General features: G+C 43.0%; 1 protein-coding gene across 1 annotated transcript in view; it reads right to left on the reverse strand.

Moving 5' to 3' along the window:
- Positions 1-12,221, reverse strand: part of SCAF4 (SR-related CTD associated factor 4) — a 59,635-nt gene extending 47,414 nt beyond the window's left edge. Inside the window, 1 exon segment of the mRNA XM_047098689.1 lies at positions 11,783-12,221. Within this exon segment, the coding sequence (XP_046954645.1) occupies positions 11,783-11,812 (30 nt within the window). The 5' untranslated portion in view covers positions 11,813-12,221.
- Positions 12,222-16,750: the final 4,529 nt, after the last annotated feature.

The raw sequence follows: 16,750 nt of genomic DNA on the forward strand, positions 1-16,750 counted from the left end.
AAACTTCATATGTTTTATTCCCCACTTTTTAATTCTATCACCCACCCCTATTTGTTAATATTTCCTGCTGGCAGAACAGATTTTCTAAGCAGTTAATTTCTGACAACTTATTCTATACAATATGCCCTAATTTATTATTCTTCGTTTAAGACTAACTCTCCTACAATTTCCAAGGGTCCACCTTTCACTCAAACTTTTAAGTTTTAAGTTGGTCGGCTGGCCAGCCAGCCAACCAGCCACTCAAACTTTTCACTTTACAACCAAAGCTGCCTCTCTTTAGCAGGGCTTTTAACCCATTCAGTTCCAGCTTAGGACAACAGGTCATTTTTTTTTTAGTCCTTACCTACATTTTGGTTCACTGAACTGCAATCAATCCTCCACTTCTTCCTTTTCACTTGACCAAGAAACAGCCAGGTGGCAATTTTGGGAAATGGCAAATATTTTATCCATGGCACTGCTCTATTTTACTAGCACCAATGCCAGATTTCAAAATTACTTTTACTGTGCCTCACTAGTGAACTTTATGTCTTCCCTCCCAAAATTGGCCAGAAAACATTTTTGTGAATTAAGTATTTCCTCCTAGACCTCAATAGAAGAAATAAAACTTGGTTCCTGGATATAAAATCACTTGATTAGAAGAAAAAATAAAAATTACCCATACGTTATATATTTTATTTATAATCAGTTATTTCCACAAAGTTGTCATGACTAGATTTTTGCACAAGCATGGGACTAAAATTAAAAATGTTAGCATTTAAAAACTCCCCAAACCAATTTAAAATTTAAATAGTGATTATAAATTAGTAAAAGAAACATACATGTCTAAAAGCATATCTTAAATTTTAAACATGGATCATCTATGGATGACTTAAAAACTTACCAAACTTCATTATTCTTAAATTTTTACAAATCCTTCTAAAAGTATACATTATAGTACACTCACTACCATGCTTCAAATGTACAAAAGCTGTTTAGTGAGCCCTCTCCCCTCATAAACACTCCAGTAGACAAAAATTAGCTGCTCAAAAGCCTTCAGAGTAGCCAGGTGGGACTATGGACTGAGCTCAGATGGGTACTTACAGTACTCCGTCAAATCTCAGAATTGCCAATCTATACGGTGTGACCGTGGTCAATTCACACCATCTCTTCAGCTTCCTTACCTTTAAAATGGAAAGAATGCAAAGATACCCATATACAACTCCTAACCCATTAGCTGACATCTGGCTGGTAGTTAATGGGCAAATGCAGGAATCATTTCCTGTCCTTCCTGTGAACTGTTCCCACTGGGTAACTTCTTAAAAGAGCATGTAAAAACTAAACATATCTTATAAAACAAACTTAGGATTCAAGATCAACAAAATAATTTACAGAGGCACTCAGTAGCTAAAAAATATTGTTTTCAATTGAGAAAAAATCAAATCAAGCAACAAAACAATGAAAATGCGTTAAAAACTAACATTTTTCTATTTTTTAAAACAGGTCTGAGATATGATTCATATACTATAACGCTCACTCCTTTAAAGTATACAATTCAGTGGTTTTTACTATATTCCAGAGTTGGGCAACCATTAGCCCTATTTTGTTTTAGAGTACTTTAATCCCCTCCAAAAAACTCCATATTCATTCCTCCCCACCACCAACGAATTTTAATCTACTATCTCTATGAGTTTGCCTATTTAAAAAAATTTTTAAGTGTTTATTAATTGGGGGGGGGGGGTGGCAGAAAGAGAAGGAGACACAGATTCGAAGCAGGCTCCAGGCTCTGAGCTATCAGCACAGACGCGGGGCTCGAACTCATGACCTGAGCTGAAGTCAGACAAACTGAGTCACCCAGGCACCCCATGCCTATTTTTGACATTAAACAATAATAAAGGCCTTTATGAAGATTCAAACATATCTCCAATGAACCCCAAAGTTGGCTGTCCTTTCCAAAGTGATCTACCATTCAGCATCTCTTAATTAAGGTGAACGAGGTGATACACGGCCATTAAAGTTTAGAGAGTATTTAGGTATATTGCTGTAAATTTTCCCATTATAGACTTTCTTTCAGCAGGGTCTTAGAATTCCACTTCAGCAAAAACTCAGCTCTGACAAAAGGAGGAAATAAAGTGGAATACTCATGATAAAATGAAAAAAGATATATTAAAAATTTTGCAGAGGAAGACTTTATATAGAGGTGGTCAACTATTGGTCTTTCAGGTAACAGCAGGACAATGGGAGAAACCAATACAGGGCAACCAATAGTGGGTGAATTGTCTCTAAAGCCTCTAAATACAAAAACTGACTGAAATCATTTTACCATTACTAAACACTGACAATTCTACATAACATCAGGGACAGAATATTTCTTCCCCTAAAATAAGTTGTTGACTGAGATGCTTAAGTTTAAATCTACTGCTGTGGTTACTGTTGAGTTTTAACAATATAGAAGCATCAAATCTGTACATTTTTATTACATTTCTTTTAATAAGCAATCTATTCTTAGTGGAAATTTGTTAGGAAACCCTCCAGTTATGTGGTCAGTGCCCAAAACATGCAGATTCACCACAACTGTGAATTCACATTTGGAGAGTCACTACAAAGAAATTTCGTATAGCTTATGCTCAGGCTCAGTTTGTTTCTCCAATCCTGTGGTTCCTATAAATGAGTGTGTGTTTAAAGATTAAAGAGTTACATTCAAAATAAGATAGCTGAGTGCAATTCTTCTTTCTTGAAATCCTTTTTTCTGGTATAAATATTTACTAATAGCCAGGATAGGCCCTGAACAAAGGTATAATGGAACATAAAGCTTGAAGATCCATGAACAAAAATCATGGAGGTCATTATTATGCAACAAAATATAAGGAAGCAGACATTTACACCTAATTTGAAGAATGTTTAACTAATAGAAATCTATACTGAATTTTTTGGTGGAAATATTTTAGTGAAAACATTTTTTTGACTGAGGAGGCATTTCAAAGTCATTACAATCAATGCTGAAAAAAGACATGGGTACTACTGTGATTTCTAGAATGTATTGTGAAGTGGGTTTTTTCTAAATTTGTACCAAAAGTGGCTTATGTTTAAGACTCCCTAACCAGTGTATGTGTGTTGCTTTATGTACAACTTTTCGTAATTAAAACCAATAAAAAGTGTTCTTCATTCAATTATGGGTGAAGGTAAGATTGATGAATCTGGCTATAACTGTTTACTGAACACAAATATGTGAAGATCACCTTGACAGTCATTGGCAAATATGCAGAAATAAGGCTTGAAAGGAAACTGGAATATAATATAAAGTCAATATTATGACAGACCAGTAAATAGGTAAGTTTTTCTACTTTTTCCCAAAAAAAGTGCTGATGCAATTTAAAAATATTAACTCCTTTTTTCCACTATAACATTTATTTGCAACTGGCATAAAGTTCAAGTTTCTTTTTTTGGCCAATCTCATGATTACTTCTGCATGAAGTAATTCTGTTGTAGAAAAGGTCTATATTAAAAAGAAAGAAAGAAAAATTGTGCTTTGGTGGCAAATAAGCAAGGCATGCCATTGTTCTATAGTTTCCTCCAACTAGGATTACTGACCCATATGGATTTATACCAAATTCACCAATTATCCAAACAATGATAACAAACAATGATATCCAACAAATGATAACTCCGAGCGGAACTTGTATGGCTCTCTACTTTTCACTGAGCCCTGCCATCTCCCCAGCCCTGATGCCCAACTCCATCACAACCTTAGCATGGGGGTGCCTGGATGGCTCAGTCAGTTAAGCATCTGGGTTCTTGATTTCGACACAGGTCATGATCTCATGGAGACTACTTAAGATTCTCTCTCCCCCTTTCCCTCTGCTCCTCCCCCACAAATGCTCGCTCTTTTTCAAAAACAAAAAACCATGGCATCTAACCTTTTTTTTTTTTTTTGGAATATTTATTTTGAGAGAGAGAGAGAGAGAGAGAGAGAGAAAGTGCAGAAGCAGCAGAGAGAGGAAGACAGAGAATCCCAAGCAGGCTCCACACTGTCAGCACAGAGCCCAATGCAGGCTTGAACTCACAAACCATAAGATCATGACCTGAGCCAAAACCAAGAGTCAGCCACTGAGCTGACTGAGCCACTCAAGTGCCCCTTAGCTTCTAATTCCTAACTTCACTCCAGCGTTATAGTAGATTTCTTGCTGACTTCACTACTAACCTGCACAATGTGCTTCACTGGAATATCAAAGTTTCTATATTTTTCTATGCCTTCGCAATCACCCATAAGGAGCTCTAGCTATAAAGCAATGAAATGTAATCAATAAACCATGAAAATATTTAACAGGACGAAGGTGACCAGGATATAATAAATTATAGTATTGTTTGTGAAATCTTAATAGTTCTCAAAAAAAAAGTCGTTGACAGTGCACTTTTAATTACATGTAGTATTAGCAAAAACGCAAACATGTCTCTTCAAATCTAAGCTTTCTTTTTCTAAGTTTATTTATTTTGAGAGAGAGAGAGAGAGCGAGAGAGAGAGAGAGAGCGTGCACCTGCATTTGCACACAGTGGGCCAGGGGCAGAGAGGAAAGACAGAATCCTAACCAGGCTCGATGCCATCAGCGCAGAGCCCGATCCAATGTAGGGCTCAAACTCATGAACTGTGAGATCTCAGGAACTGTGAGATCATGACCTGACCCAAGATCAAGAGTCAGGCGCTTAACCTACTGAGCCACCCACGCACCGCCCCTCCCAAGTTTAACCTTTCAAGATATTTTTAAGGCCTAGTCTAACACAAGCCTAACTACTACCAAATTCTCCCTTTTCCTGTTCCATCAAAATAGAATATTAATCAACCAATGTTACCAAAAATTTGAACTGGTAATAGGTAAGCTGCTTATTCTATATACCTGACAACATAGCATAGCTTGTTTTTAGCTCATTAAAGTTGTATGCTTGCGAGGTGGGCTAAAAAAAAAAAAAAAAAATTCAGCATATTATCTCAACAAATGTTATGAATAATATTAAAGGTTCATTGTTTATGTAACAACTTTGTTCCTACCATGTTATCAAGGTATATTTAAAATGAGATTTCAGTGTGTGCAGATATCTGTAGAAACGTTACCTGGAATGCTGAAGTAAAGTATATTCACTTGTGCTCCATGGCAGAGAACCACCTACAATTTGTATCTGGTAAAAAAAACATTTCCCCACCCCTGCCAAATACCAACTACCATTTTGTCAACTTTCTGTCAGGAATTTGGTTTCACAAGACTTATAAGTCAACTTTTCCATCATTCTAAGTTCTCTCTGATTCAGTTCCTTAATCATGTGTCCATGTCATTTTTAATGAAACAAAATACTAAGCAAAATTCTAGACTTTTAGGGCAGGGGATATTTTCAACAAGAACATCAGTGATAAATGCTGCAACAGAAAGCTCCGAAAAGCCAGCTTCCCTCCACGCACTATAAGGCCGGATTTTTACTGTTGTTGGAGATAAGCAACTCACTGAGGGTCAAGAAAGAGCAGAAGAATACAATGATAACTTTAATATCTAAAACTCGTGTGGTAATAGCATAACATGGTCAAATGAGGGAAGAGAAACCTCCAGTTTTACTTCAACTATTGCCCTGGTTCTCTGTATCTCTTCCACACAGTAAGAATCTTGTGTCAACTCTTTGTCCACTGCTTTAGATAAAACTCTCCAAGAAGAAAGGAATGATCAAAAACAACTAAAGACTAATATTACGGGTTAAAATGATAACAACAACAAGGTATCTTTATCATATGATTTAAATTCTGGAAGACAGAGGCACCTGAGTGGCTCAGCAGGTTAAGCATCCAACTTTGCCTCAGGTCACGTCTCACGGTTTATGGGTTTGAGCCCCAACCCCACGTCAGGCTCTGTGCTCACAGCTCAGAGCCTGGAGCCTGCTTTGAATTCTGTGTCTCCCTCTCTCTCTGCCCCTCCCCCATTCCCACTCTGTCTCTCTCTCAAAAATAAACATCAAGAAAAAAATTTTAATAAATAAATTCTGGGGTGCCTGGGTGGCTCAGTCAGTTAAGCGACTGACTTCAGCCCAGGTCATGATGTCGCGGTTCGTGGGGACGAGCCCCACATCGGACTCTGTGTTGACAGCTCAGAGCCTGGAACCTGCTTTGGATTCTGTGTCTCCCTCTCTAATGTTTTAAATAAACATTAAAAAATACATACATACATACATACATACATACATAAATTCTGGGAAGACAAACACACCTAATAATTAATAGGTACAATACTCCATACACAAAACTTTCCAGTGGGAAAAGGAAGGAGCGACAAGTTCCCCACTGAGATGTGGGACTCAACTCTTCAGGATAACATGGTGGTTCTAGACAGCCCAGTGAATAAGTGTACCAACATAAATTCATAAAGTATTCATAAAGCTTAATTTGTCTGATCTTAAAGATAAAAATGAATGTTAAAGTTCTCATATTTTCTTCCTGAATTCCCAACATATCATTATATGCATACCACTTCAGTATCTCAGTATCTCAGGGCTGTAGTTCTCTAAAAATAATCTGAGGATCCCTGGGGGTCTGAGTTCCTTTCAGTGGTCAATGAGGTAAAAACTGGTTTCATTTTAATACTAAGACATTTCTTGCCCCTTTCATTCATTTTCTCACAAGTGTACCGCAAAAGTTTTCTAGAGGCTACCCTGACGTGTGTAATTGCAAGAGACTGAACTTCTAAAGAAGTACATATGAGAACCCAGGTTTAAAAACCAAAGTTTAAATGAGATTTGCAAAAATGTAAAACAATGTCACTCTTCTCACTTTTGTTTCAGAAACGTTATTTTTCATTAAAAATGTTATTTTTGTTAACATCTAATGATTTGTTACATTTAATAAATGCATTTTTCAGATTAAATATCTAAAATGGTAAATACCTCCAAAATATATATGATATATCATCCACAAATGTAAGAGTTCTCTGTGGTCCTTACCTTTTAAGAGCGAAAGAAGTCAAAATGCAAAAGTTTGAGAATGGCTGCCCCAGAGAAACTCTTATATATGAAGACATGTTAAAGAAAGTTCACTGTCATGGGGCGCCTGGGTGGCTCAGTCGGTTAAGCGTCTGACTTCGGCTCAGGTCATGATATCACGGTTTCTGAGTTGGAGCCCCGCGTCAGGCTCTGTGCTGACAGCTCAGAGCCTGGAGCCTGCTTCCGATTCTGTGTCTCCCTCTCTCTCTGCCCCTCCCCATTAATGCTCTGTCTGTCTCAGAAATAAATAAACATTAAAAAAAAAATTAAAAAAAAAAGTTCACTGCCAGCAATGAGAAACAACTTGAATGTTCATCAACTGGGGAACTAGATAAATAAAATACGGTTTATTCAAATGACAGCATCCCCCCCCCCAGCAGTTAAAATGAAATCTTAATATGTAATATTAGTAAAGTTTAAGGAAAAACACAAATATGTACAATATACCACTCAGGCATATCAAAACACAGAATATTACATATTGCTTATGTACCAGAGATTGATACTAAATTCACTTTGATTGCCTCTGGAGGAGGAAAGAGCTTTAACTTTTAATATTTTAAAATTTAAATTAAAACCACTTATTAGGGCTCCTGGGTGGCTCAGTCAGTTGAGCATCTGACCCATGATTTCAGCTCAGGTCATGATTCCAGGGTCGTGGGACTAAGCCCTGCATCGGGCTCGGGCTCCGTGCTGAGCATGGAGCCTGCTTAAGATCTCTCTCTCCCTCTGCCCCTTCCCCAGGCTGGCTCCGCAGGCACATGTGCACACACACTCTCTCTCAAAAACAAAAAACCCCACAACACTTATAATATTAATATTTACAACTGTCCATTCTTACTGCTATATCTTCTCTGCACTTTTTAATACTTTAATTAAAAGTCTCAAAATCATAGATGCTGCCAAAAAAAAAAAAAGTGTGAGGAAGTCTACTCTTTTGGAATTAGACAAGATTGGTTAAAGGCTAAAATGTAATCAATAGATTTAAAAAATCCAATCCATAACTCTTATTCATTCAACAAACTTACAACATACCAAACTCTTCACATTAAGGAGTGTATAAGCATAGCAGAAAACAATCAAGTACCAGCTATAATTGGCCACACTTTCTTCACTTACCTTTATTACAACCCCTACAAAGTGTCTCACCATAAAAGTCCTGTTTAGTGGGTGTCTTTAGTAACTTCATCTTTTATCTTCCTTCCTGTATCAGAGATACTGACCTCTTTTACCTGTGATCTGTACCCTTCCTTTTATCCACAATTTTGTTCTAAGCAAGCCCTCATGTTGCTTTAAACTATGCTTCTCTACACTTCCACTCTCCCAACATGCTCAAGCTTCTACTAGCATCTAAGAGACCAGGGCCTGAATGTCACTTATTAAGGCTAAAACCTCATATATGCTATATATGAGCATACAAATGGCCCAGCACCAGTGCCTTCTATACTGTTAATTGCTCTTTCCCTTCATGTCCTTAAATCCCTCATAGCCAAAATTCTAAAAGACTACATTTGTTTCCTTATCTCCATCACCATTCAACCTTAAACTTCAGATCCCATTACTCTCAAATTTTAGTTGCTTTTTTCTTAAGTCTTAACCTGTAACCTCTCCCTTGGTATTATACATATTATCTGTAGGCAGCAATTATGATGAGAAGATGTGCACTCAAATCCCAGCTCTGCCATTAGCTAACAGTATGCCCTTGGGCCAGTTATTATTTAACTTCTTTGAAAATCAGTTTCCTCATCTATAAATGGATGTCTGTGCAAAGCTGTGGGAATATTAAGTTAGATATGTATATATAAAATGCCTGATATGCCAGAGATGCTTATTAAATATTAATTCTTTTCTCTCCCCTCTCAATTTCCTCCAGGGCACATCTGAGAGTGACTTCCAGATGTCTCCCTCTATTCATTGGTTGCTTCCAAGTTTGAGTCCTACATGCCCAACTGCTTGCCAGAAATTTCCACATGACTTTTCCACTCAATCTCAAACCCAACCTGTTCAAAAACCAAACATATTTCCCCCTCCACTAAGTATGCTTTTGATGATTGTTTGACTTGCATTAGTAGCATCACCACTCTCCCAGCACCTAGAATGTTGGGGGCAAAAGGTGCTTATAAGCCTACGAGATGGCAAGGTCCATGGATTCCTCTGGCCCATATCCTTTTCCTGCTCTCCATGCCAAACTCTACTTAATTCGACCTTAGTCCTGAAAATGTCAATCTTCCTCAGATATCTGCCTTTATAACATACACTACAAATCAAGCAGTTTTCTTGATTGTATCACAGTACTTAAAATCTTCAGTTTATCCACAGCCCCAAAATGGAATTCAAACACATTAGAAGGACATAAAACTTGTCAGGCACGAAATTACTTAACCATCTTTACTTTCCCGTAGCCTCTGGAACCAAACTATTATACTGTTCACTTATTCCTGAGCACTGTTGTCCCTCAATCACTACTTCCTACACCTTCTGAAATTCTGAAACTGACATCAACCTTTTCTTCCCAAGTCTTCACTTGCCATCCCACAGTACTTTTAAAGAGCCCCAAAGAAGCTGTTCTATCACATATTAAAGTTATTTGCCAAAGTCTTGTGTTCTCTATTACATTAGGCTCCTAGGGGACAGAGATCCTTGGTAGTGCCACAGTATTTAGGACACAGCTTTTGTAGCTGAGCACGCACTCGAAAGTTTGTAAAATTAAGGTAAGATTGGGGAGATTTGAAATTACAGGGAACTAACCAATAACATTTCATGAATGGGGAGAAAAAACTGAGAAGCGCTACAAATCAAACAGGCAGGCGCAAGACGATGGATTTTAAAATCAGACTAATTTCTCCAGAAGGAAGTTTCTTCAGAAGAAAGATGGAATTGGCAACACACACCTAACATAATGTAATTTGCAGTTCATGAAGACTAGGAATGGAAATAAAAATTGAGCTGAAAAATGTACCAAGATAGGAAAATTCTCATTTTGTATATTTTAAAAAGGTTAAAATACTATTTCCCTTTTTCAAAAAGGCAGTATCATACCTAATTTTGGTTTTTCAAAGTAAAAACTAATCACACTTTTCCAGAACTAACGTAAGATATTTTGCTTATTAATGTGCTCAATGTCAACTTCCATAATGCCTAACTCACAATTAAGTACTTCCGAACTTAAGAATACTCTAAAAAATCCCCTTTTTCATTAAAAAGAGTCCATAACATTTTATCTCAGGAAATAAATATTTACAATCTTTAAAAAACTGTTGTACCATTTATACAAATCTTCGTGCATTCAACAAGTATTTGCCTCCTATGGTGAGGGGAGGAGGAAAGAATACAGACTCTCTGCCCTCATGGAGTCAACATTTCAGTGAATTTTGCCTTCAGGAAACCAAGTCAACTTCCAAACCTGAAATCTTTGGAGTAGCATCACAAATTCTCTAGCCATCAAATATTAGGAAATATTATTTCGTTATTTTGAAAATCATCACACTGTCCAACAGCAGTTGCCATTACAGTTAAGACTTTTTTTGTACCCAACAGTTGAAGACAAATCATCTAGAGGATAATCCGTAAGGCAATGAAAGGTCCTAACTGCAGTGTTACTGGAGGGTCGCGTATTACCGCACTGCAAATCTAGAAGAAAAGTTATCGCACCTTAATTCTGTTACAAGTGAAATTACAAAATCTTATCGTGAGATGCATCGAGTTTTCAATATATCAAGACATCTAGAGCTACAGTACTCCGTCTGACTTTTTCAATGTTGGGTTCCTCTTTAGTGTTTGGAAAAGGAAAATAATCCAACTCAACACAAGACAACAGTTTCCATTCGGTAACTGTATTTTAAATTATCAATGGTCAAGTCCCCTCCCCCCAAACCGATTTTGATGAAGAGGGTGTGTGGACTCTACGCTCCAAAAACAGCACCTGGAACGGCTGGAGATAAAACTATAGAGCTTTAAGGCGGCAGGCAGCTTTGTTCCCGGTTTTGGGAGGTTTTCACATGTAAATGTTCCCCTAGAAGGGAGCCGAGGATTAACTACCTCGACCGGACTGCGAGGGTGGGAGACTAGAGGCCAAAGCCGGCTTTCTACCGGACTAAGGCGGGGCAAGTACTCTCCCATTCAACTTTTTAGGTGTCACGTTGGGGCCAAAGAGCCCATTACAAGGATTGTGTTCACCACTCGAAATCAGGAGCCACCCCTCTTCATTTGGGGACCCCAATTCCCAAGTGTGTGAATCTTGAGAGAGGGGGGATGAACACCCTCTCCGACTCCTCCTCGACCCGGGATCAGAGTCCAGTCGCCGCCGCGCCGGGGCCTGAGCAACAGGAGAGCGGAGGCCGCCGCTCCGCCAGCCCGGCGACCGGCAGATGCTCCCGCTCCCCCGCCCCCAACCCCACACGCCCGCCCGCGCTTCTTTCTTAGCCCCTTGCGGACGCCCGGCACTGCGAAGCCAGTAACGGGCTGGAAGCAGAAAGCGAGAGCGCCGGGACCTGAAAGAGGACGAAGTTGGAGGCACCAGCGCCGACGCGGGCTGGGGGAGGCCGGAAGGGGGCGAGGGGGGCAACCCGAGGTCGCTGCCCGGGGGTGGGCGATGGGGGAGGGGTGTGGGGTCGGTTCCCGTGGCCGCCGCGACCTCTCCCGGGCCGCAGGCCTCTCCGCGCAGGCCCCGCCGCCCCGGAACCCGGGCAGGAAGCGTCCCCACCCCGACCACAGCTTTAAACCTCCGGCGGCGGGAGAAACGGAGTCCCGGCTCCCGCGGCAGGCCCGGCACCCCCGCGCCCCGAGCACTCCTCACCTCCTGGTTGAAGGCGTTGACGGCGTCCATGTTCGCGCTGCGGCGGCGGCTGCTCCGGGCCCGCCGGTCACATAGACCTCGCGCCGCGGCGGAGCGGGGCCGGGGAACCGGCCGGGCCTGAGGGGCGGGGGGGGTGGGGGGGCGACGAGCGGCGGAGCCAGAGGCCGGGCAGGAAGAGGCTGCGGCCGAGGCGGCGGGGCGGGCGGCAGAGGCGGAGGGTGGCGGGCCCCCTCTCAGTCCCGTTCGGAGGATAAGGAAAAGGAGGCGGCGGCGGCGCTGGGCTCCAACATGTCCGTTTGGTGGTGGCGGCTGCGCTCTGCGTCTCGCTGACACGGCCCCCCGCGCCCTCACGCACTGGCCCACACTGGCCCGACCGGCGAGCGGGCGGGCCTCACTCTCCCTCTCGCCAGCGGGATGGCGGCAGCGGCCCGAGTCCACGCCGCGCGGGGCACCCTGGGACGGCTCGGGCCTCCCAGCGCTTCCTGTGCCCGGCTCCCGCCCCGCCCCGCCCCGCCTCGGGCGCGCTGGCCCCGCCCCCGCCCCGCCTCCGCCCCGCGCGCCGCGCGCCCGGCTGCTGGCGCGTGACGCCGGGACGCCGGGCGCTTTCCCGCCGGCGGTGGCGGCGGGCCCGGGAGACTGTTTGGCACTGAAGCTGGGCCCCGGCGAGGGCGCGGGAGAGCGCGGGATCCCAGAGTCGGGAAGCTGGCACCGAGAGGGCCAGCGCACACGCGCGCCCCTGCCCGACGCGGCGTTCGCGGGTGCGTTTTCGTGCCATTCTACCCATGCGGGCCCTGCACCCGGCCGCGGCTGGCGGGCGGACACAGACCCGCTAGCTTTCCGCTGGCTGGAACAAAGGGCGCAGGATTTAACCTCAGCCCGCTGAGCGTGCATTTGCAGGCGCCCGTTCAGCCTCTGCCTGCGCAGCCCTGTATCTGCTCTAACTGTGCGAGAGTGAAGCCCCGAGAACGACGTGCAGGCACTGGATATCCACGCAGGCCTGAAGGAACCCTTGTTCAGCTTGTGCCGCGTCAGGAGTGGATTCTCTAAGCCTTGATACCGATTCCCCAAACAAACGTTTCCTTTTTGGTGGAAACCCTTTGCTCTGGCTCACTTACCTTGAGTACCAACTGTCTGCTGGCCACTGAGCTAGGTTCTGGGGTTATGGAAATAAAAGGCAATTTTTCTGCCAGCAGACAACTCCGTTTAGTGGGGAGGACAGACACATGAGCAGATAAGAACTAAAACATGATAAGTATTAGGGAAGAGACCCAGGGGAACAAAAAAGAAAGCTATTCATCTGACTAGAAGTCCAGAAAGGCTTCTCAGAGGAAGTGGCACCCAAGCTACATCTGGAAACTGCAGCAGCGGTTGGAGAAGGCCCTGTGGACTGACTGAACCTGATGAATACTTGACATCACCAAGGAGGACCAGCTGGAGCTTAGGGAGTGGGGTGGACTGAGAGAGACTGACTGAGACCAGGTCCTGAAGAGCCTCCGTGCCCTGCCGAGGAGTTTGGATTGTGTACCCGAGGCAGAAGGGAGACCTGGAAAAGTTTTAAGAGGAGGGTGGTGTCATGCAATGTGCTCTTTCAGAAGAAGGGTATAGAACAGCAAGGGTAGGGTCAGGGAAAGAATGGCTCTAAGTCCCAGAGGAGCCCAGGACTTAAGGCAATGGAGCAGAGAAGGAAAGACAAGGTCAGATGTTTAAGAAGTGGAATGAATGGGCTGGGACGGAATGACAGGTTAAGGAACAGGGAGGTATCAGGAGGATGCTCAAGGTTCTGGCTTGATAAGAGTTGCGGGTGGTGGATTTGTGAGTCAATTTGGGGACTCTGGAGAGGAAGGAATGTGTTTGAGGGAAGGTGGCATAATAGTTAACACTTGTAGATCCTTTACCATACGCCAGAATCTATGCAATGCAATTCTATGATATTTCACTTAATCTCCGTAACAAGCTTCTCTCTATGAGGTGGCTATCAGTAATGCTTTGTTTTATAGTTGAGGAAGTGAGGCCCAGTTCAGTTAACTAACATGCCCAGGGCCAGATGATTTCCTTCTGGGGCCCTTGGAGTTGAGGTGCTCCTGGGACAGATAAGTGAAGATGTCTAGGAGGCAGTTGGGTAAACATGTGTGGAGCCAGGAGAGCTGGCTGAGAGGAAGTAGAGACCTGGGAGTCATTAGTGCACAGCAGAGCTAGTGGTGGGAGGAGCTGGAATAGGGAAAGCTGGCTGGGAACACAGGTATGGAAGGAGTAACAAGTTGGAAGATGAGGCCAGCCCTGTCTGGTGCTGGAGGTAGAAGGCAGCAAGGTGTAGACTGGAAAGTACCTGACAGCATCTAGGATCTCAGCAGGAACATTGGCAGGAGTGGGGTGAGCCCAACTGACCTGCACCCAAGAGAGGAAGGTGGCAGGAGATATTTCACAGAAACTTGGCTGTGAAGGCTGGTTGTGAGGGCCCCAGGGAAAAGCTGCAGGATGAAGAAAGAGTATGCCTGTGTCTTTTAGGATGAGAGAAACATACTTGTAATTATTTGCTGAAGGAACAAATAAAATAGATCCCAAATATTCTTTTCAGTCCCACCCATCATCCACTTCATATTCCTACCTTTCTTTTTAAATATTTATGGGAGAGAGTGTGAGCAGGGGAGGGCAGAGAGAGAATCCCAAGCAGGCTCCATACTGTCAGCAAAGAGCCTGACTCGGGGCTTGAACTGACAAACCGTGAGATCAAAACCTGAGCTGAAATCAAGAGTCAGGCGCTGCACTGACTGAGCCACCCGAGCACCCCCAATATTACTATCTTTGTATCTCTGCTCAACTGCCATGACCATTAAAAAAAAATTTTTTTTTTTTGAGAGAGAGAGGGGGCACAAGTGAGCAAGAGCGGAGAAAGAGAGAGAGAATCCCATGAGAGCCAGAGAGAAAGGAGAGAGAGAAGCAGGGCTCATGCTCACCCAAAGTGGGTCTTCAATTCATGAATAGTGAGATCATGAGCTGAGCTGAAGTCGGATGCTTAACCAAGTGAGCCACCCAGGCACACCATGACCATTTTTTTTTTTTAACCCATTTTGCTTCTATAAGAGTTGTCATCTATAGGACTGCCAACATGGCATTAGAAAATGAAATTTTTAGTAGATCCAAGATCCCCACACCTTCTTTCTCGCCCACTGCCAGGGCACAACCAAGTTTTGTCACTGTCTGGACAACTCTGTGTGAACAGCTTGGTTTTTGCTCTCGTGTAAAATCCCTGCTCCTCCACATAGGTAGGCCCATTTAGCAATCAGCTGATGTTCAGACATCACCTCCTTTTCATCATTAATCAGTTATCGAGCACTTACTTTATACCAGGTACTGTGCTGAAACGCTTTCCCACTCTCCTCCCAACCAGACTCAATATCTCCTACCATACGCGTCCATGACCTTGCAATAACACTTCTTACCTTGTATTGCTATTACCTGAAAAAAAAAAAAGTCTGCATTACTTGGACATGCGGTGCCCCTACCCTGCCTCTACCCCTTTCTCTGACCAGTGGCAGAATTTTAAAAAGTACCCACAAAGCCTAATGGGATCCCTTTCCCCCAAATTCATACAAGGAATCTTTTTTTTCCCCCCTATGAGTCAGTGAAATAGATTTGGCTGAGGAAGCCTGAATTCTTGAGCTGGGGTGGGAAAGAGGCGTGGGGGAAGGTGGTGAATTCAGTTTTAAATGTGTTGTTTTGGGATTCAGTGCATTGTAGCGATTGGGCCATAGAATGGCTATTACATTAGGGGCCTACAGGAGAACATTTTTTGTAAGCCATCCTACCGAGATTTGAATGCATAAGGAACAAGATTTGGATTCTTGTGTTTGATATAGATTATTTAGATTTAGGAGGTTCTTTTCTGGATAGGGTTGTTTGATTTTAATGTTGCTAGTGTTCGGGAAGTCTTTTAAACAACTTGTTTGGGGAACGTGTGTTATCAGCTAGATAGCGCGTACCCCAGCGGCATTGTCTCCCATTTTTCTGTTCAGAAGACGACAGCACCTCTGTCTGCTTGGGGATACGTGACAGCCATTTGTACGGCTACTGCTGGACTTCTAGCTCTAGCTGTCCAGGCAGACAAGCCAAATCTTCCAATAGGAAATTTTTGGCAAATGACAAAAACTCAGGAGGGCTGTCCTTTGTGAGCAGACCTTGGAGCAGTAGGAATGCAGCCTATTAAAAAGATGGCTGGAGGATGATAAATACACACAACTGATAAAACTCAGCAAGACATTTTATCTAGTTGCAAACTTGCCTTCTCTCAGAGAACATAGATTTAAGCAGATTCATGTGTTCATAGTGTGGGTGTGAAAAGAGACAGTCTGAAAAGCCATTCCAAACAAACTTGTGTTTTAAAAGAGTAGGTGAAATCGATATTCAGAGGAAAGAAAAGGGAAAGAAAAGATGGCATGCAGGAAGTAATATTCTGGTTAATGCTGTGTCCTTCACATGCCAACTTGTTCTCTTGAAAGTAATGCTGGCTACAGTCTACAGGTGTAGAGAATACAGGAAGCATCTCACTCCTGAAGAGCCCAGGAAAGCATTTATAGGTAAGAATTCCATAGAAAATAAGTGCTTTCTAATGCTTTATTCCATATCCTTTCTGGAGCAATATACTAATTATATTGTACAAGACTCATCCTTTCTCCTTGGTCTGCTTGTCTTCTCTGGCTTGCCTCCCCCACTTCCTGAGATTTCATCTGATACCTATAGGATCCTTCTCCCTCCCCGCATAGGGATCAGAAATCTCTCCTGGTTTACGATTGCATTTCCAACTGCCCACTGGTAAATTCCACGTGGATGTCCCCATCTGTCCCCAAGGTGTCCACCTGATTCCTTTTCGTGTCAACCTGTATCTCCATGCCCTTTAGGCTGTTGGTGCCAAATTAGTGGAACAGATTACAAGGCAAACAGAAACTGGAAGGAGGAAGATCTCAATGGTAG

Source organism: Lynx rufus, unplaced genomic scaffold (genome assembly GCF_022079265.1).
Source record: "Lynx rufus isolate CCGP_SWC_20201006 ecotype Redwood Valley unplaced genomic scaffold, mLynRuf1.p SCAF_5, whole genome shotgun sequence".
NCBI lineage: Eukaryota > Metazoa > Chordata > Mammalia > Carnivora > Felidae > Lynx > Lynx rufus.